This window comes from Macaca mulatta, chromosome 8 (genome assembly GCF_049350105.2).
Source record: "Macaca mulatta isolate MMU2019108-1 chromosome 8, T2T-MMU8v2.0, whole genome shotgun sequence".
NCBI classification, from domain to species: domain Eukaryota; kingdom Metazoa; phylum Chordata; class Mammalia; order Primates; family Cercopithecidae; genus Macaca; species Macaca mulatta.
In genome coordinates, this window is record NC_133413.1 from 84,433,639 (window position 1) to 84,447,960 (window position 14,322).

The window sequence follows — 14,322 nt, forward strand, 5'->3', positions numbered from 1 at the left end:
TATGAAAACTACAGTAGCTGAATTTTTTAAAATTCAGTATATTAACTGTTGCCAGTTCATGAAGATTTAAAATAATTTTAAAATGTGACACATTTTTAAAAGAAAACTCTGACTTCAGTCATAAGCAGATACAAAAAAAAAAAAAAAAGTCAATGTTAGAAAAGGTGCTGAAAAAAAGCAGCAGCTAGTACCTTTTAACACTATTTTTACTTTTTAGGATCATAGGTAATCCTTTCCAAGCCATCACCATTAACTGTCTTAACTTTCTGTTACTTGTATCATTTTCATCACAAACTTGCAAGGCTTGCAAGGACTGAACCAATCTTCCCTATCATTGGAGGGTTTGTGTTTGTGTGTGTGTGTGGTGGTTTTTTTGTTTTCTTTTTGGTGAGAGTCTTCTAAACTGAGCAATTTCCTCAAGTACAGCTGACCCTCAACAACACAGGTTTGAACTGCACAGGTCCACTTATACATGGATTTTCTTCTGCCTTTGTCACTCCTGAGACAGCAAGACCAAACCCTCCTCTTCCTCTTCTCAGCCTATAACAAGGATAAAGATTTTTGTGACTAGCTGGGAATGGTGGCCCACGCCTGTAATCCCAGCACTGTGGGAGGCTGAGGCAGGGGGATCACTTGAAGCCCAGAGTTTGAGACCAGCCTGGCCAACATGGTAAAACCTCATCTCTACTAAAAATACAACAACAATCAGCTGGGCGTAGTGGCGCGAGTCTGTAATACCAGCTGAAGCAGGAGAATCACTTGAACCCAGGAGGCAGAGGCTGCAGTGAGCTGAGATCATGCCACTGTACTCCAGCCTGGGTGACAGAGCACTTAATGAATAGTAAATATATTTTCCTTCATGATTTTCTTAATAACATTTTTTCTCTTACTTTATTGTAAGAATAGAGTATATAATACATATATCACACAAAATATGTGTTAATCGACTGTTTATCTTATAGGTTAGGTTTCCAGTTAACAGTAAGCTATTAGTACTTAAGTTTTTGGGAAGTAAAGTTATATATGGATTTTTGACTGCACAGGTTGTTGGCTTCCTGTTGTTCAAGGGTTAACTGTAAATTAGAAGAATCTGAAGTAAAGCTCTGTCAGCATGCAAAAGCTGTAACTATGTTTCAGAAACCCAATCTGTATTTCATAGACATTAACAGATGTTCTGTCCTCTGCAACATCTAAAAGAATCAAACACAAGCTCCCTATACCAAAATACTCCCATCTTCTCTAAGCACACACAGTTCTACTCCCAGACACACCTTATAAATAAAACATTTGGAAAAACAATACAATTTCAGAAATGAGGAAAAGTATACAGAGACACAACATATTTGAGTTTGGAAAGAAAGTAATCCCATAATCTTACTATCAATGAAGCAAGACCTAAAATTACTTGCTGTCAGTAAGGGTTACATACAGGAAGCTTAAGAAAAAATCTACCACCAGGAGCAGGGAGCAGTGGTGGGAGTGAAGAAAAGATACTCTCATTGAAGCATTATCTGCAAAGTGAAAGAATTACCAACAAAATATTAACTGAGCTGAAAGACGTGCATCATTAACAGGAAGCTTATCCTGACTTTTAAATGCTGTATAAATTTTCCTATTCAACCCAATTCTTGACTTTCTCTAACTGGGCCAAGGCAGAAGCAAAAGATAGACAGCAATGGAATCAGAGATAAGGCAAGAAGGCAATATACCCAACTGTGTTTTCCTATCACTTCTGGCCTATTTTGAAAACAGCACTATTTATCTTTCTTTTATTTATTAACCCAGAAAACATTTGAGTGATTATTGCCAGTAAGCACTGCCCTCATTAAAAATCTAATAAAGACAAAGTGTCAATCTAATAAAGACAAAGTGTCTTTAAAATAGCTACAAGGCAGAAGTGAAAAACCCTATGAAAGAGGTAAAACATGATATGGGGGCACACAAGGTACTAAGAAGTATGTACAGCTGTGAGGATGAGTCTCAGGTTGGTGGATTTATGATGTCAAAGTATAGAGTTATAAAGAACTAAAGAGGATTTTGACTAAAATTTGAATTCAGGAAGAAAGTTCAAAGAGTGGAGGGGCTAACTAAATTACCTGCTAGGTAAGTTTTAAAAACAAACAAAAAACCTAGAACAATAAAAAAAACAAAACAAAAAAAAACAAGATGGGGAGCTATCAAAACTGCCCAGAATTCAAAATGGAAATTCAGGCTAGACATGGTGGCTCATGCCTGTAACCCCAGCACCTTAGGAGGCCAAGGGAGGAGGATCGCTTGAGGCAGAGTTTGAGACCAACTTGGGTAACATTACAAAAAATTTTAGAAATTAGTTGAGCATGGTGGCATGTACCTGTAGTCCTAGCTACTCGGAAGACTGAGGCAGAAGGATCCCTTGATCCTAGAAGTTCAATGTTACAGTAAGGTACAGTTGTACCACTGCATTCTATCCTGGGCAACAGAGTGAGGTCCTATTTCTAAAAAAATAATAAAAATAAAATGGAAATTCAACATAAAAAGTCACTAATAATAATTGCTAAATATTCCTAGCAAGTAAAGGATACTGACAGAATCTCCACATATATAGTAATATCCATAAGGACACTCTTGTGTCCCAGGGGTCAGAGTCATAAATAATTTGATTCTCAAGAATTTTAGTGGACTGATAAGTTCAGCATAGGTCATAGAATGGGAGATACAAGGACTAGCAATAATGACAACCCCAATGAAGGGCAAAAAGACTCAAAAACAAGAATATCATTCCAAGTACCTAGAAAGGACTATTCTTTTTTAAATATAGGGCCCTGATATGGTTTGACACAGGCCCCTAAGATTACTTGTGTTACTACTTTTTGTAGAGATAGAGTCCTGCCATTGTCCAGGTTGGTCTCAACTCCTGGCTCCAAGCAATCCTCCCTCCTTGGCCTCCCAAAGTGCTGGGATCCCAGGCGTGAGCCACCATGACCAGCCCAGATTATGTTTTAAATGAGATTTTTATGCATATTCAACTCCAACAATTCATGATATAATAAAATATTTTTAAATTTTGTTTAGGTGGACTCTATTGGCATGAAAGAAGAATCACTGAGCTCATAACAAGCCTATGGAACCACCCAATAGCCACATCTTAATGTACTCAGTTCACTAAAACTGCTCCACAAAAAATTCTCATGACAGATCTTTGTTGTGTAAAATAGCTATCAAACAAAACATTTTACTAAAGTTGATAAAACAGTCAATAAGTGCTCAGATATGTACAGGAAACATGTGGTCTTTGACAGAACTATAATTAGGTAGGAACAAAACAAATACAGATATTTCCAATCCTAAATTTGATTCTTAAATCTTTCAAGAGGATTAAACTTTGAAATGTCTCCTGAACTCGAAAACAGATACAAGGAGATGTATTACAACTTATCCAATTTACATAATTGGCACACCTAAATTCCTGCATTGTAGTGAAGATGAGTCTACAACTTTGGCTGCACATTAAAATTACCTGAAGGCCAGCCTCAGTGGCTCACGCCTGTAATCCTAGCACTTCGGGAGGCCAAGATGGGCAGATCATGTGAGGTCAGGATTCGAGACTAGCCTGGCCAACATGATGAAACCCGTCTCTATTAAAAATACAAAAAATAGCCAGGCGTTGTGGTGCCTGTAATCCCAGCTACTCGGGAAGCTGAGGCAAAAGAATCACTTGAACCTGAGCGGCAGAGAGTGCAGTGAGCCGAGATCATGCCAGGGCACTCCAGCCTGGGTGACAGAGACGTCATCTCAAAAAAAAAAAAAATTACCTGAAGAGCTAAGAAAAATTACAATACCCAGGATGCACTCCCAGCAATTAAATAATCATAGCCTGGGGATAGTATTTTTTTTTAAGTTTCCCAGGTGATTTCGATGTGATATCAAAGTTGAAAACCACCGGTTTGAACTACATGATTAACTCAAAAAAAAAGGAAGGTATGATCTATAGTAGAAAATTAAATCAGAATCAAACAAGAAACCTGGATGTAACAACATTACCTTTTACTAGTTTTAACTGGACTTCAACACTTTCAAATCAAAAGTATACTGAAACTTAAATCAAAATACAGCTGGGCACAGTGGCTCACACCTGTAATCCCCGCACTTTGGGAGGCTGAGACAGGCAGATCACTTGAGGTCAGGGGTTCAAGACCGGCCTGGCCAACATGGTAAACCTCGTCTCCACTAAAAATACAAAAATTAGCCAGGCATGGTGGTGCATGACTGTAATCCCAGCTACTTGGAAGGCTAAGGCACAAGAATCACTTGAACCTGGGAGGTTGCAGAGAGATAAGATCATGCCACTGCACCGGGTGACAGAGTGAGACTGTCTCTAAAAAAACTTTTTTAAAATTAAAATACAGTCAATTCTCATTATTCACAGTCGTTAAGTTCTCTACAAAGTTGTGGCAAACACTGAATTAGTAAATATGGAATCCACAGTTAGAGGAAATACAGGGTTAGATTCCTGCCAGCCTCTGGTCACATTATTTTCTTCAACCAATCAAAAGTAACTTGTGTTTCTCTAAAGACTTTCTTTTTTGAGACAGAGTCTCACTCTATGGCCCAGGATGGAGTGCAGTGGCATGATCTTGGCTCACTGCAACCCAACCTCCGCCTCCCAGGTTCAAACAATTCTCCTGCCTCAGCCTCCCGAGTAGCTGGGATTACAGGTGCATACCACCATGCCCAGGAAAGTTTTGGGGTGTGGTGGTGGGGGGGTATTTTTAGTAGTGACGAGGTTTTGTCACGTTGAGGCTGGTCTCAAACTCCCGACAAGTTATCCACCTACCTCAGCCTCCCAAAGTGCCGGGATTACGGGAATGAGCTACCATGCCCGGCTTCTTATTTACTATATATTGTTGATTAATATCAAACCCACAGCCAACAGCACTATAATGTATGCCTGAACAAATTTTCTCCAAAAGGCACAGCACAGCCTTCATGTATACATAGGAACACTAAACAGCACATAAGTTAAACAGTGAAATTACCAACAAAAAGCACAAAAAAGCTAAATAATGTGGCACAAAACAGACCTCAAAAATAACTGAATATGAGCTGAGTGTAGTATTATTTGACCTCAGCTGGGAGTGTGTGCATAGAATGACAAATTCTTCACTGTTCTTTAAGTGTGCAAAGGCAAAAAGAAAAAAAGAAAAAAAAAAAAGGCACCGCAAGTATCAATTTTAGAGTTACAAATAAGTTTTACGAAGAAGTGAATTCACAAATACAGAATTCATGAATAATGGGACTGGACTATAGAAACAAATCAAGGTAACCTAAACTAATTGTTATAAAGAAATGAATTCTGTGTCTGTAATCCCAGCACTTTGGGAGGCTGAGGCAGGAGGACTGCTTGAGCCCAGGAGTTCAAGACCAGCCTAGGCAACATGGCAAAACCTCATCTCTACCAAAAATACAAAAATTAGCCAGGCGTAGTGGCATTACTCAGCAGGCTAAGGTGGGAGAATCGCTTGGGTCCAGAAGGTCAAGGCTGCAGTGAGCTGTGACTGCACTACTGCCTGGGTGAGAGTAAAACCTTGTCTCAAAACAAACAAAAAATATGCCCAACAAGGTAATTTTCTCCACTAGAATCCTTAAATTGTTTTCCCAAGAATATAACAAGTTTTCTTTTATCAGATCTCAATATTTTTAAAACCTATTACTCAATTTCCTTAATATATGTTCCTTTCACGTAGTACAAAAGATTTTTATTTTAAATTATTTTAAATTTTATTTTATGAACTATCTCTAAACATAAAATGCAGCAATGTTTAAAGAAAAGGCAAGGTGGTTAGACTAGATGACACCTGAGATGTCCCCGGCTCGAAGATTTTCTAAGTCTAAAGACTGAAGTTGATATGCCTCTTTTAATTACAATAAAGGCTTATAGGTGAACATAAAAATATTCTCAGCAGGCCGGGCGCAGTGGCTCACGCCTGTAACCCCAGCACTTTGGGAGGCTGAGACGGGCGGATCACAAGGTCAGGAGATTGAGACCATCCTGGCTAACACGGTGAAACCTCGTCTCTACTAAAAATACAAAAATAATTAGCCGGGCGTGGTGGCGGGCGCCTGTGGTCCCAGCTACACAGGAGGCTGAGGCAGGAGAATGGCGTGAACCCGGGAGGCGGAGCTTGCAGGGAGCTGAGATTCAGCCACTGCACTCCAGCCTGGGCGACACAGCGAGACTCCGTCTCAAAAAAAAAAAAAAAAAAAAAAAAAATTCTCAGCAGGCCAGGAGCGGTGGTTCACGCCTGTAATCCCAGCACTTTGGAAGGCTGAGGTAGGCAGATCATGAGGTCAAGAGATCGAGACCATCCTGGCCAACATGTGAAACCTCATCTCTACTAAATATACAAAAATTAGCCAGGTGTGGCACGCGCGCCTATAGTCCCAGCTATTCAGGAGGCTGACGCAGGAGAACTGCTTGACAAAGTCTCAAAAAAACAAAACAAAACAAAAAATTATATGTGTGTGTATATATATATATAGTCAGCAATATTTTATATTAGAATCACATTTTTTAGTAGTAGGACTGCAATATAAATTCTTATGTGAAAAACAGCTCTCCACTCACCCAGAGACGTAACCTGAATCCAACTTGATACTATCAAACCTGATGGACTCTCAGCTTGGTCCTATACAACTTCAAATGGAAAACAAGCTGCCATATTAATGCTATGAAACTAAATAATCCCTATATTATATGCAAAAATGAATTCAAAATGTATCAAAGATCCAAATGTAAAAGCTAGAATTATTATATTTTCAGAAAAACACTTAGATGCAAATCTCCATGACCCCCTGGATTAGGCAATGATTTCTTAGATATGACACAAATACACAAAGAAAAAAAACATAAATTTTGCCAAAATTAATTTTTGTGCTTCAAATGACACTATCAAGATGATGAAAACACGGCCCACAGAAGTAAAGGAAATTGGCTGGGTGCAGTGGCTCATGCCTGTAATTCCAGCACTTTGGGAGGCCAAGGTGGGCAGATCTATGAGGTCAGGAAATCAAGACCATACTGGCCAATATGGTGAAACCCCATCTCTAGTAAAAACACAAAATTAGCTAGGTGTGGTGGCACGCACCTGTAGTCCCAGCTACTCAGGAGGCTGAGGCAGGAGAATCGCTTGAACCCAGGAGGCAGAGGTTGCAATGAACTGAGATCATGCCACTGCATTCCAGCCTGGTGACAGAGCGAGACTCCGTCTCAAAAAAAAGAGGAAATTTTTGCAAATATAATAAATAATGTCTAATAAAGGACATGTAGTCTAAATACATAAAGAATTCTTACAATTCAACAGAATGACAAATTGTTTAGGACCAGGTGCGGTGGCTCACGCCTGTAATCTCAGCACATTGGGAGGCTGAGGCAGGTGGATCACTTAAGGCCAGGAGTTTGAGACCAGCCTGGCCAACATGGCAAAACTCCATCTCTACTAAAATATAAAAACTAGGGCCGGGTGCAGTGGCTCACACCTGCAATCCCAGCACTTTGGGAGACTGAGGTGGATGGATCACGAGGTCAAGAGATTGAGACTATCCTGGCCAACAAGGTGAAACCCCATCTCTACTAAAACTACAAAAATTAGCCAGGCGTGGTGGCGCACACCTGTAATCCCAGCTACTCGGAAGGCTGAAGCAGGAGAATCACTTGAACCCGGGAGGCAGAGGCTGCAGTGAGCCAAGATCGTGCCACTGTACTCCAGCCTGGCGACAAGGCGAGGCGAGACTCTGTCTCAAAAAACAAACAAAAAAAAAAATTAGCTGGGCATGGTAGCACATGCCTGTATTCCCAGCTACTCAGGAGGCTGAGGCAGGAGAATCGCTTGAACCTGGGAGGTGAAGGTTTCAGTGAGCCAAGATCATGCCACAGCCACTCCAGCGTGAGTGACAGAGTGAGGCCCCGTCTCAACAACAAAAAAATTTTAATGGGCAAAAAATTTGAATAGATATTTCTCCACCGAAATACCAATAAGCACAAGAAAAGACACTTAATACATCATTAGTCATTAGTGAAATGCAAACCAAAACCATAATGAGATGCCACTTCACACTAGGATGCCATCATCAAAAAACCACCATAATAAACACTGGCCAAACATAGGAACTGGAGTTCTTGCACCCTGCTCACAGGAATGCATAATGCTGCACTTGCCGTGGAAAAGTTTGGCAATTCCTTAGTGTGGTATTGTGATTTACAACAAGAAATACGTATTTGGTCTTCATCTAGCTCCTAAAACCCTTGGAATCTTTTTTATATGTTAATACCATGACTGGTGGCTGGGGGTTCCTGGAGAGCCTCAGAATGGGGACTGGCAGCCAAAGGAACCAACCATGTGATTAGAGGGTGGAAACATTCAGCCCCACCCCACAAATCTTTGGGGAAGAAGGGAGGGGCTCAGGGTTGAATTGAACACCAATAGCCAATGATTTCATCAATTGTGCATAAGTAACGAAGCCTCATAAAAACCCGAAAAGAGAGTTTGGAGAGCTTTTGAATTGGTGAGTAAGAACATAGCCACATACTCCATGGGGCCAAAGGCTTCTGGGTTCATGACCCTTACAAACCTCACACATGCATAGCTTCATCTGGCTGTTGAATTGTATCCTTTACAATATCCTTTGTAATACATTGGCAATTGTGAGTATACTGTCTTCCCTGATTTCTGTGAGCTGATCTAGCAAATTAATGAACCCAAGAAGGGGGTTGTGGGAACCTCCAATTTGTAGCCAAGTCGGACACAAGTTGTGGGTAACCTGGGAACTCACAACTTGTGACTGGTGTCTAAAGTGGGGGCCAGTCCTGTGAGACTGAACCCTTAACTCTGGTTAGTGCTAGAAATGAATTATAGAATACCAAGCTGGTGTTGAAAAACTGCTTGGTGTGGAAAAAAAAAACCCCCACATATCCGGTGTCAGAAAAAGAGAATCAAGTGTTGTGGGCGAGTACAGGAGAAAAATCATTGTTCTTTCTCTACAGACTTAGAAAGTTAAAACACAGTTACTGTATGACCCATTCGTTCAACATTTATTGAGGTCCTCCTACATGCAAGGTATATAACACAAACAAATTAAAACACAAGCCGACATAAAAACTTGTACATATATGTTCACAGCATTATTCATACTAACTAAAAAGGGGAAACAATCCAAACTGTCAATTAATCCATTGATGAATGAAAACAGGAAACCCAAATATCTGATATTTAAATAACTGGTGAATGGATTAACTGTGGTATAACCAAAAAATGGGCCATTATTTGGCTACAAAAAGGAATGAAGTATTCATACAAGATACAACATGGATGAACCTCAGAAACATTATGAACTGGGCATGGTGGCTCAGGCCAGTAACTGCAACACTTTGGGAAGCCCAGGGAGAAGGGCTGCTGAGACTGGAAGTTTCAAAATCAGCCTGGGCAACACAGTGAAACTGTCTATACAAAAATTTTTTTAAGGCCAGGCGCAGTGGCTCACGCCTGCAATCCCAGCACCTTGGGAGGCCGAGGCAGGCGGATCATGAGGTCTAGGAGCTCGAGACCAGCCTGGCCAACATGGTGAAACCCCGTCTCTACAAAAATACAAAAATTAGCTGGGCACAGTGGCTCATGCCTGTAATCCCAGCACTTTGGGAGGCTGAGGCGGGCAGATCACGAGGTCTAGGAGTTCGAGACCAGCCTGGCCAACATGGTGAAACCTTGTCTCTATAAAAATACAAAAATTAGCTGGGCACAATGGCTCACACCTGTAATCCCAGCACTTTAAGAGGCCGAGACAGGTGGATCTCTTGAGGTCAGGAGTTAAGAGACCAGATTGGCCAACATGGTGAAACCACGTCTTACTAAAAATTCCAAAAAAAGTATAGCCAGACATGGTGGCTCATGCCTGCAGTCCCAGCTACTCGGGAGGCTGAGGAAAAAGAATCGCTTAAACCTGGGAGGCAGAGGCTGCAGTGAGCTGAGATGGTGCCACTGCACTCCAATCTGGGAGACACAGCAAGACTGTCTCGGGGGCCGGGCGGGGGGGGACTACAAAAATTAGCCGAGTATGGTGGTGCATGCCTGTAGTACCAGCTACTAGGGAGGCTGAGGCAGGAGGATCACTTGAACACAGGAGGCAGAGGTTGCAGTGAGCCTATGGTGTCACTGCATTCCAGCCTGGGCGACAAAATGAGACCCTGTCTCACCTGTCTCAAACAAACAGCTAAGTGAAAGAAGCCAGGCACAAAAGATTATATATAATTCCACTCACAAAATAACCAGAATAGACCAATCCAGAGACGAAAAATAGATGAGTGGTTTCCAGATACTGGGAAAAGGGGGAAATAGGGAGTGACTGCTAATGGATAAGGACTTTCTTTCTGGGGTGATGAAAATGTTCTGCAAACAGCAGTGATGGTTCTGAATATATTAAAAACCACTGAATTGTACACTTTAAAAGGGTAAGTTTTATGATACGTGGATATTTTGATTAGAAGAAAAAATGTGCATTAAAAGGATGTTAAAAGCTCACAATTTTATTTGACTAATTCTCAAGTTTTGAAGAGGATTGGCAAAAAACACACACTTACTGGAAACCATACTTCCACCCTCCTTCCTGTGGTCTGAAAATACAAAGAAAGACCTCATGTAACACATGTTCATAAAGGAAATCTATTTTTTCCATTGATAGCTAGTGCAGGGACTAGAAACCAGAAAAAAAAAAAAAAAAGCATCTAGTAGAGTTGGCTTAAAATGGGAAGCGTATAGCATTAAAAGGTAACTCACCAATTCCAAAGATCTAGGAAATGAAATAACCTATTTGTTTTTATCATTCCTATTTTATGTTTGGGGGGTGGGAGGTTACACAGCTATTAAGCAACAAAACTAGAAATCAAACCCATGGTTATCTGATTCCAAAAGCTGTGCTTACTTATTCATTTATTCAACATTTACTGAACCCTCCTACATGTCAGGCACTAGGTTACATCCAAGAAAATAGTAAATAAGCTAATTAATAAATAATAGCCAAAGGTATGAAGAATTTATCAAGGTAAAGGAAATTATTAGTGCTGGGATGGGAGAGCTATTTTATATTGGGTGGTCAGAAAGGGCTCTCTTTATATATATATATATATAGAGAGAGAGAGAGAGAGAGAGAGAGAGAGAGAGAGAGAGAGAGAGAGATATTTGAACAAAGCTCTGAGTGAAAAAAAAAAAAAAAGCCATCCAGATGTGTGAGAAGAGCATTCCAAATAGAGAAAATAACAAGCAGGAGTAGCAAGAAGGCCAATAAGGCTACAGAGACAAGAGTACCTGGGAAAGGTTAAGGCCTCCTAGGCCATAACATGAAATTTGGATTATATTCTGAGGAAGAGAGGGAAGCCACAGTAGGATTATGAGTGAAATGACATGACTTTTGTTTTGAAAGAATCTATTGGGAATCTAAAGGGATAAGTAAACAGATGAGGGCAGAAGTAGCAAAACCAGTATGACACTGCTAATATAATCTAGGCAAGAAATGAGGATGTCAACTGTATTTACATCAGGAATTCAAAAAAACAGTTGAATTCCGGATATATTTTGAAAGCAGAGCAGATAGAAATTTGCTAATGATTTGCTAATGGTTTGACTGTAGGGTAGAATGAACCCAAGGTTTCTGGCTGAGCAAATGGAATGAGGTTGCCCATATACCAACGGGGGAAATACTATAGAAAACAAGTTTGGGTAAGATAAACAAAAAAACACAGTTTTATATGTTTACCTATCTGCTAATCTGTTTTTGTCTTACCCACTACACTCCATACTGATTTTTGTGCAATATAGCTTTTTAGAAAGTAGTGAAACAGGACTTGAATCTGGGTCTTTTGATTATAGAGCCTGCGTTCTTTATCTCTAATGAAGTTTTACCAAAGCTGCTAAATGAAAGTAGAGTCTTTTCTTAGAATAAAACAGCTCAAAACCATGCACTGTTTCTTGGTGATCCAAGAACTACATTCACAAATAAAGGCTTTCAAATGAGGACATTTTAATACCTGACAAACATGAACAAGTATTTTGCAGATACTACTCATAATGAAGCAGACAGCAATGACATAAAGATGGAATAAAATTCATCTAACAAATGCTCAATTTAGGTAAATACTAAGGAGAACTATATTTTCAGAGAGATCCCAGATCATCCCACTTTATATTTTATTTTTATATATATTTTTTGAGACAGGGTCTCACTCTGTCGCCCATGCTGGAGTGCAGTGGTACCTTATTATTTTTACATAAATTTTTTGAGACAGGGTCTCACTCTGTTACCCATGCTGAAGTACAGTGGCACAATCCTGGCTCGCTGCAGCCTCAAACTCCCTGAGCTCAGGTGCCTCCCACCTCAGCTCCCCAAGTAGCTGGGACCACAGGCATGTGCCACCACAGCCAGCTAATTTTTGTCCCACGCTGGGATCACCCCACCTTAAAAATTCTCCTTGATAATGAAGATTATCTTTGAAGGCCAGGCGTGGTGGCCAGCCTTCAAGGATAATCTGACATTACTTTCTGCTTTAGATTTCCTGCTTCATGAAGGCAGGAAAAAATACTTTCCCTCTATCTCTTTAATGTGCACATAGTGACTACAGTAAATATTTGTCCATTACTTAACACTTCAAAAAGCATTCCTAAATAGCAAATTCTTCATTAGTTTAATTCTATTTTAGGTCAGTCTATTAAGCAATTCTATAATAGTAAGCTTCAGTACCTATAAAGGGATAATTTAAAATTCATATTTATATAATGCACCAAAAAAGTGGCTTATTTTCTTGCTGCATGTGTTTGCCTTAAGTTTAATGTTCTTCATAGTATCTTCATATTCTTTATAAAAGAGGAAGTCAACTAACCTAATTTCATTCTAATAGAGAAGTAGCAGTAACTTCTGGTAAGTATGTACTTATTTGGAAAGTGACTTACTCAAAATTACATAGTAACTGAGTAGTGAAGCTAGGATTAGAAACTAAGCTCTGAAATCTGTTGATGCTCTGAAGGTGTAAGCAATGAACACAGTTTGGCATCATAGAGAAATCATTGGTGTAATTATGTAACTTTTCAGTCAAGAATTAAGCATTTACTAAACTATTTATAGTTTTTATAGCTAAGAAAATAAGAAGAAATATTCCTGAGTTTATAAGACAAGGTTACTTTATATATCAGATTTTAAAAAGATGTTCTCATCATGTGTATACTTGTGTACTGAGTAAAATTATAATGGTAATTTTTTACTGTTCAAAGATAATCCTTTTTCCCTTTTTTTTTTTTTTTTTTGAGCCAGAGTCTCACTCTGTCACCCAGGCTGGAGTGCAGTGGCATGATCTCGGCTCACTGCCAGGCGTCTCCACCTCCTGGGCTCAAGGGATTCTCCTGCCTCAGCCTCCAAATAGCTGGGATTACAGATGTGCTCTACCATGCCTGGCTAATTTTTTTTGTATTTTTAGTAGAGACTAGGTTTCACCATGTTGGCCGGGCTGGTCTCGATCTCCTGACCTCAGGTGATCCGCCCAACTCCGCCTCCCAACGTGCTGGGATTACAGGCTTGAGCTACCATGTCCAGCCTATTTTCTAACTTTTCATTATGTTGTAACCCTTTCATAATGACATCAATAAACAGATATGGTATCGTCAAGGCAACATGAATTCTGTAACAGTAATGTCGTAAGGGTCCATATTCCATCTCTCTAAATCACTATAGCCAATTATTTGAGTAAAGAGCTGTGGGCTGGGGGGCAATGGCTCATCCTGTCATAATCCCAGCACTTCAGGAGGCCAAGATGGACAGATGGCTGAGTCCCGGAGTTCAAGGCCAACTTGAGCAACAGGGCAAAAACCCATCTCTACAAAAAATACAAAAATTAGCCAGGCATGGTGGTGTGTCTGGTCCCAGCTGCTTGGGCGTCTCAAGTGGGAGGATCACCTGAGCCTGGGAGGACAAGGGTGCAGTAAGCCAAGACCGTGTCACTGCACTCCAGCCTGGGTGACAGAGTGAGACCCTGTTTGAGAAAAAATGTTAAAAGTTGTGAAAAATCCAAAATAATGTATTATTTCTAAGTCTGAAAACAAGCACACATTCATACTTTATCTCCTGTTATTAAATCTCAACCTCCTTCCATCCCGCCAAATTGACAGTTAATAGTCTAAGACCCAGCTAGGTAAGAGAGGAAGTAAAGGCAGAAAATTCACAAGGGTAATTCAATTGACCATTTCTCTCAATTATATCACTGTTTTTAGAGTTGACAAACATCAACTACTATGCACTGACTTTCTAAGA

General features: G+C 40.1%; 1 protein-coding gene across 5 annotated transcripts in view; it reads right to left on the reverse strand.

The window, feature by feature from the left end:
• The window catches only part of UBE2W (ubiquitin conjugating enzyme E2 W), an 84,787-nt gene that overhangs the window by 63,349 nt on the left and 7,116 nt on the right, over positions 1-14,322 (reverse strand). For 2 of the 5 annotated variants that reach the window (XM_077942310.1, NM_001266510.1), the window contains exon 2: positions 10,610-10,642. The exons of the other annotated variants lie outside the window; for them this stretch is intronic. Coding sequence is in view for 1 of the 2 variants with exons in the window: in NM_001266510.1 (NP_001253439.1) it covers positions 10,610-10,642 (33 nt within the window). In the remaining variant the exon portion in view is untranslated. The remainder of the gene's footprint in view (positions 1-10,609; positions 10,643-14,322) is intronic. 5 annotated transcript variants of the gene reach the window in all.